Genomic DNA, 7,089 nt, shown 5'->3' on the forward strand with positions numbered 1-7,089 from the left:
GAGGATTCCTTTGGGCTCTTTTCTTCTTGCTGCCAGCGGGGTCCAAGACAGTGCTGTCGCAGAGGAATGTCAGCAGTGATGGAACCGTTCTGCATCTGCGCTGCCCAATGTCACAGCCACAGCCACATGTGACTACAGAGCACTTGGAATCTGGCTGGTGAGCCTGAGGAACTGAATTTTGGGTTTTATTTAATTTTATTTATTTATTTATTTATTTATGTATTGGCTGCCCTAAGTGGCTTGTGGGATCTTAGTTCCCTGACCAGGGATTGAACCCCGGGCCACGGAAGTGAAAGCACTGTCATAACCCCTAGACTGCCAGGGAAGTCCCTGTTTTTGTCAGTTTTAAATTTAAGTAGCCACATGTGGTTAGTGGTTGCCAAACTGCACAGTGCAATTTTAAACCCACATATAACCCAATAAATTTGTATCCCTCCTGCATCTCAGGAGGTTTAAATACATCAGGTACGTATAATAGCAAAAGTTAAAATTCCATGAGTTCTAGATAAATACAAAGGCTTACTAGACTTTCTGCCTTACAGATTCAAGGACACACTGATTAACATTATGGGAGAAACATTTTGCTGTCACATGTAACCCCTTGAGTGACCATTTCACAAAATTATTTGTATTCATTTAAGGAAAGGAGCATCTGCCTTCTTAGTTTTGCAAGTCTCCCCATAACCTTCACAGGGATTAGTACCCTCAAGACGGGACAGCTGGGTGAAAATCCCCGTCCTGTTACCACAGCCAGCTTGCCAGGGCCTCACATTAACTGTAGTCTGATTTCCCTCATCTGTCACCCTCAGGGTTGTAAAACTGAGTGGAAGGAAAAATGCACTTGAGACCCTCCTGTTACTAAATCTCCCCCGTGACGCCTCCATCAGGCCCTTCCTGCTGCTTTCCAGTATCCAAGGCCAAGACAAATCTTAATTCAAGCAGGAAGAAAAACACAGTACCTACACCCAACGGAGAGAAAATATGCCTTGTTTTCAAACATCTATGAAATGGTGACAAAACCAGCCATGTTCTCGGTCATAAAGGGATCTTAATATATTTCAAATAATCAGTGATACACAGACCACTTAATGATATAATGGAATTGGAAACCAATAAGCAATAATTTTTGGAATCAGTTAAAAATTAAATAACCATATATTATATATGAAATCATAATGCCCATATACTATGGGTCCCAAGCTATAGATACAATTAGACACAGAGAGTTATGTCTTACACACTCTTATCCAAAACTAAAAGGCCTCTATATAGATGAGTTCTGCATTTCATTCAAGAAGCTAGAAAAACAATGATGAAGCAATTACAAGGAAAGTAGAAAGAAGGCAAAAGAAGACTGAGGACAGAAATCACTGGACAAGGAAATGAATCAACATGGGGTGAGCAACAAAGCCAAACCCGATTCTTAGACTAAAAAACAGAGCAAAGCTCTACCAAGATTGAGAAGGAAAAAGGGACGACACGGGGATATCAGGAACCAGGTGGGGCTTTGAGGAGTGAGAAGGAGGTTTGAAGACAATTCATCGCTCCAGCTTCTTTTCAAAGAGTCACCCAGTGTGGGTCCTCAAATCCCCACCCTGGCAGCCTCTGCTTGGGGACAGCTGTAACCTTGGAACCATGCAGGAAAGACACATAACAACCCTCCTCCCCCGAAGTCATCTCCATCTCCTCTGGGCACCGTGTCCAGAGAGAATAGACCAAGCCTCAGAAAGGAAAGAGCCTTGTTGCTGGGCAGAATGAAGTGATAACTCTGAGCATTTTAACCATTTCGGGGAAATCTGAGAGCCCATTTCCTCCTCGCTCTGTGTGCAGTTGCAGCATTGGCTCCCTCCCTCCACCTAAAGCAGCACATCCTTATCCCTGGCACAACTGCTTCTGGGTTGCCATGGCAACTTCTGTCTTCAGTCTCTTTCCATCTCAGCCACTGGCAGACCGTTACCGAGCAAATCTCTCTACTTGCTCCGAGCATCCATCAAACAAGTGCCCTGCAGGCGCCAAGCACTGAACAATGTCTGGTCCAACACTAGAGACTACAGAGACATGCCCCCACCCCAGACACATACTCTTAGCACAGGGGTGGCACTGGCTCGAGCTATAGAGGGCATAGGCCTCTGGGGCCAGACATGCTCCCAGTGTCCCCAGTGGCACAAAGGAGGAGCTACTAGGCAGAGAAGCGGGGGCTCCAGGGTTGGAGGATGCAGCATGTGTATGACCTGTGGAGGTGGAAAAGTGTGTAGAGTACTCTGGAACATCAGTTTTCCAGTCTGGCAGAACACAGGTGGAAAGGGAAGAAAACAAGGTGATCATGGGTCAAATGCTGGAGGGGAGTGTGCGAGACACGGACTGAGTGGGTCTCACATGCCAGGCAGCAAATGACAGAAATTCCTGCTGGCAAAGTCAGAAGCTGTTACTTGGCTCTTGGGCCCATAACAAAGGGAAGGAAGGCAGGACAGAACCTGGTCTTCGATGCTGTCCCCTCTCTCAGGCCTCTTGCCCACCTGCACACAGGCATCTGGGCGGGACCTGAGAGCCCACCCTTGGCCCGCGCTGCCCCTAGCTGTAGGGACATCAGTAAATAACTGCCTCTCTAGGCCGGGTCTTGTATGCCGGCTGCACTGGACAGCCAAGATCCACGGACAGGTGAGTGGCTCTAGGCATTCTCTTCCTGCAGGTGCATCTGCAGCGGCACCTCCAGCCACGCCCGGGGTAACCCAGGCGGGAGGGGGTGTGTGTGGGTTCTGTGGTGATCTATCTCCTCCTGAGCCTCAGGCTGGTCAGCAGAAATCCAGTGGACAGCAGATGACGTGCTTTGGCCGCTGAGGGAAGACAGTCTGGGGTCCCTCACCATGACTGGTTGGTGATGACGGTCCTGGACCCATCTTCTCACAGCACCAAGCAGATGCCATGCTCTGCACAAATCAAGAACTTCCGAAAAGGCCTCCTGGAGGCTTCCTACATTCTTTAGTTCTCCTTGGTGGCAGCTATTTCCATTTTTGCTCATGATCTGATTCCAAAATGCAGGCTGGGATAAACAGAATTTAGGGCCTAGCTCCAAGAATTTCCCACAGAATACCACATTTCCTAACTTCTAAATTGCAATGACAGGATTAACAAAGTTCAGTCTGGAAAGGGGGAGGCACAAGGAGCTAACTTCCCCCCAAAGAACCCCCCCCTCCAGATTCCTCCAAGGTCAGGCTGGCCCGCCTGAGCTGGCCGAGTGCAGTCGCCCTGAACAGCTCAGCACCTGTAGTGGACTGAATGGGCCTTGACCAGATAACCCGGGAAGCGGAGGGAGCACGGCAACCCCCCCCACCCCACTCCTAGCAAGGTTGTGCTGAGGCTCAGTGTCTCCTGGGAGAGGAAGCCGTAGCAGAAAGGACAGGTTCCAGAGCCAGGAGCACTAGTCCCTGTGCCTCAAAACCGTGAAATGGGCAACAGACACAAAGTCCTGGTACACAACCAGCTGACAACGCTCTGAATTCCTGCATCAGCACAGTCCTCATCCGTCCTGTGGGGTATCATTATACTCGGAGGTTGAATACCTTACCTACAGTCACCCCACGAATAGGTCCCACAGCTGGGCTCTGCCCAGGGCCTGAGCTTATTACTAACACTGTCACTCTGTCACTTTCAAAAACGAAGTATGTTCTTTCAAAAGCTGTGCATAACTTGAACGCTAAGCAAATCAAACATTTTACAACCACCACTAGATGTGAAGGTATATGAATCCTTCCGCCAAGTAAATCACGGGCATTTGGATTTATCATCGAAGACTTTCCTAATCCTGCTGTGAGTGAGGCCTCAGGAAGCAGGCACCCCCCCGCCCCCCGCCCCTCAAGGGCCTGGGCCTCACCTCTTCCTCGGCATCACCAAAAGCATGTGCTGGAGGAAAATGACTCCTCCAGGGAACTTTCCAAAGTTAGCTTCCATTTTTAATTGTCCAGAAGGAAAGCCATCTCAGAATAATTAATTTAGGGTGGGGGGGAGGAAATGTCACAACTGAATATTAATCCCCAGAGAAATGCAACACATGCTGCTATAAAACAAAACCCAGAAATTCACCTCCATATTTGTTAAGGGACGGTGGTGTAATGCACTTTGTGAAGAGCAATAAACCTACATGTGGACTCTTAACACCAGATGAGACCCCAGCATGCCAGACAATCGGTGTCTGTGCCCCATCCCTCCCCCTCCCCCTCCCCTCCCCTCCTCCTTCCCCTCCCCTCCTCCTCCCCTTCCCCTCCCCTCCCCCTCCTCCTCCCCCTCCCCTCCTCCTCCCCTTCCCCTCCCCTCCCCCCCCTCCTCCCCCTCCCCTCCTCCCCCCGCTTCTCCCTCCTCCTCTCCATGGAGCTCATGACCACAGCCAATAGAGCACTAGGGTCAATTTCCAGTTTGCTCACAAACTCTGAAATCCAGCAGAGCTGAGGTTCCCTGCCATGTTACATCTTTTCTAAAGCAAGGGTGGGGCAAGATCCCTTCAGAGAGCAAGGATTTTTGTCACCTCTGACAAGTCTCCTCCAGAATCCAGGAACCTGCTTCTTTCTACAGTTACAGGAGCAGGAGACGCCTTAATGAAATTTCAGTCACTGCCAGTAAAAATGAAACTGCAACGTGGCCTGGCACTAAGTTCCTCCAGCCCTTGAGTCCTGACCCTTCCCCCGCAGCACCTGGTCCCCAGTCCCGTCCAACTGGCCCACAGCAGTCAACCCATGGTCTCCAGTTCTGACCTGAACGGCCTTTCTGGGTCTCCCTCTTCCGCTCTCCAGATAAGGGGCGGTTTCTTCCCTGCGCTGTAGGATGGGGCGTCCCCGGGCTGTGCTTTACCAGAGCGGGCTTCCTGGACCGCAGCATCAGCATCACCAGAACTCCTGATAAATTCAGATTCCCGGAGCCTCAGACCCACTGAGTCAGAGGCTAGAGTAGGCCACTGCCCAGGCTCACCAAGAGCCCACGGTGATGCAGATGCTCCCTGTCAGCCAACCGCTAGAGCCTCCCTGGGAAGCCGAAGCAGAGACTACGATGTAGCTGAGAGAGGCTCAAACGGGTTGGGGTGGAGATGGGGTTATCAAAGAGCTCCCGACGGCTGGGAGAAGCACAGGGATGAGGGATTGGGAGGGGGGCTGGGGGGCGCGCCCAACAGCTCCCAGAACCCCCAAACCGTCCCCACTCACTGCCGGTAGGGGTCGTGGAAGGGCAGCGCCAGCCAGGCGCCGTGCAGCTCCCGCATGAAGTCCAGCATCTCCTGCGCGCTGCCGTCGGAGGACACGAAGAGCACCTCGAAGGGGGCGGACGGCCGCGCCTGGTCCACTAGCTCCGCGTAGAAGTGGCAGAGCAGCGGCGTGAAATCGCGGCTGGGCGCGCACCGGCCCGCGGCGAAGTACAGCGCCACCACCTTGTTCTGCAGCGCCGCCTCGGCCTCCACCCACGTGCCGTCGTAGGTCACCAGGCGCCGCCCGGCCAGCACGTCCACCATGGCCGCGAGCCGGGACAGCTGCGGCGGGAGGACACCTGCGGCGGGAGGACACCTGCCGGGAGACGCGGGGCGGTGAGCCGAAGCGCACGGACACCTGCGGGAAAACGAGGCGGAGGAGGGGCGGCAGTGAGCGCAGCTGGCTGATCACCTGCAGGCGGACGGTCACCTGGGGCCAGTGGCGGTCACCGTCCGTCTGCAGCCAGCCGAAGGGACTGGCTGGGTCCTTTCGCACAGCCGGGCACTCGGACCTCAGCACGGGCCTGAGCCTCGGCCTCCGGCTGGAGTAGGGGCGTCCGTACTGGGGAGAGGGGGGTACACTCACAGCCGCGACCCCAGACGCAGCGGCCGCAGCAGCGGCACACACAGCACCCGCCTCCAGGGAGCCGAGGGGCCCCCGCCCCGCCCCCGCCCCTCCTGCCCCCGCGTCCCGCCCCAACGCCCTCCTCTACAGCCCCCTTCACCTCCCACCCACCTGCGCAGCTCTCAGTCGTGCGCGGCAAGCCTTCTCCGCGCTCCCGGCGACGCACTCTTCTCCCCCCTCTCCCATGCCCTCCCCCTCCGCACCCTCCCCCGAGCCCCGCCTGTCGCACCCTCGCCCCAGGTCCCGCTGGCGCTCGCCCCACCCCGCGCATGGTCGCTCCCCGCCTGTCCCAGGGGTCCCGGCGACGCGCGCGGGAGGGTAAGAGCGGTTCCACCTTTACGGGGGAGGGACCCGGCGTTGGGGACACCTGGGCCCTGTTCCTTCCTGGGGTTTGCCCCGAAGTACTGCGCTCTGGCTGGGAGGGTCCCTGCAAGAAACTGGAGGCGGTTCTTAAGGAATGTGTTATTCCGAGAACCAGAGTGTTACTGTGCCCGGCACTGGGATTCAACAGCGAGCAAAATAGTTTCAACTCCCTGCCCGGAATGGGTGAGGCACTCGCGCGGGGCGCAGAATTCAAGGGATTTAGCTCCAAAAAACTCAGTGATCAAGATAAATAGTATTCTGATGCAATATTTTAAGTTTTCAAAATTAATGCAAAAAAAAAAAAAAAAGTTAGTGGTGAACAAAACATCAAATATGTGAGTAACGACAGGATCCCACCCTGCCCTTGGGCGCCGACCGCGCTCCTCTCGCCCTGGGTCCCGGCCCGCGCCCTGCGGGCGCATTATATTCCCGTGGGGACAAGAGAAAAACCAAGGTGAATGAGGAAAACAGAGTGCATGCGATGGAGAGAGAAGGGAAGGGAAGCGGCGCGAAATGAATGAGCGCCGGTGAAGGAGGGGTCGCGGGCAGAAGAGACGCGGGCAGAACAGCCGCTCGCTGTTCCCGGTTCTCTGCGCCCCCCGCCCCCAACCGCGCTTCCCAGTGAAATGGGGCGAAAATGCGCAGACACTGTTCGCTACCAGCCAGGGCTAAGGGAAATTCTGCCGGAGGACTGATGCTGTTCCATGAAGCGCGCTGCCAAAACCTTGATTCACTGTCCTCTTGGAAGACTCAGGGGAATTTATAGGCGAATCGGAGAAAAAAAAAAATTTTTTTGAGAGGAACTAGGAGAAATATAATATAAATCTTGCATATAGAGGTGCCTGACTTTTCTTAAAACTCAGAACTAAGATGA

The 7,089-nt window shown here is 54.1% G+C and overlaps 1 protein-coding gene across 4 annotated transcripts in view; it reads right to left on the minus strand.

Annotated features, from left to right (window-relative positions):
* Positions 1-6,143, minus strand: part of NXNL2 (nucleoredoxin like 2) — a 31,413-nt gene extending 25,270 nt beyond the window's left edge. Inside the window, exons 1-2 of one of the 4 annotated variants that reach the window (XM_082471364.1) lie at positions 5,964-6,143; positions 5,190-5,585 (exon numbers count right to left, since the gene is read on the minus strand). In XM_082471364.1, the coding sequence (XP_082327490.1) occupies positions 5,190-5,491 (302 nt within the window). In that variant the 5' untranslated portion in view covers positions 5,492-5,585; positions 5,964-6,143. Of the gene's footprint in view, positions 1-5,189; positions 5,861-5,963 lie in introns of those variants that run through there. The other 3 variants (XM_082471366.1, XM_082471363.1, XM_082471365.1) reach the window with 3 other exon arrangements.
* Between the last annotated feature and the right edge of the window lie 946 nt (positions 6,144-7,089).

This window comes from Balaenoptera physalus (genome assembly GCF_965194825.1).
Source record: "Balaenoptera physalus genome assembly, chromosome: 7".
NCBI classification, from domain to species: Eukaryota; Metazoa; Chordata; class Mammalia; order Artiodactyla; family Balaenopteridae; genus Balaenoptera; species Balaenoptera physalus.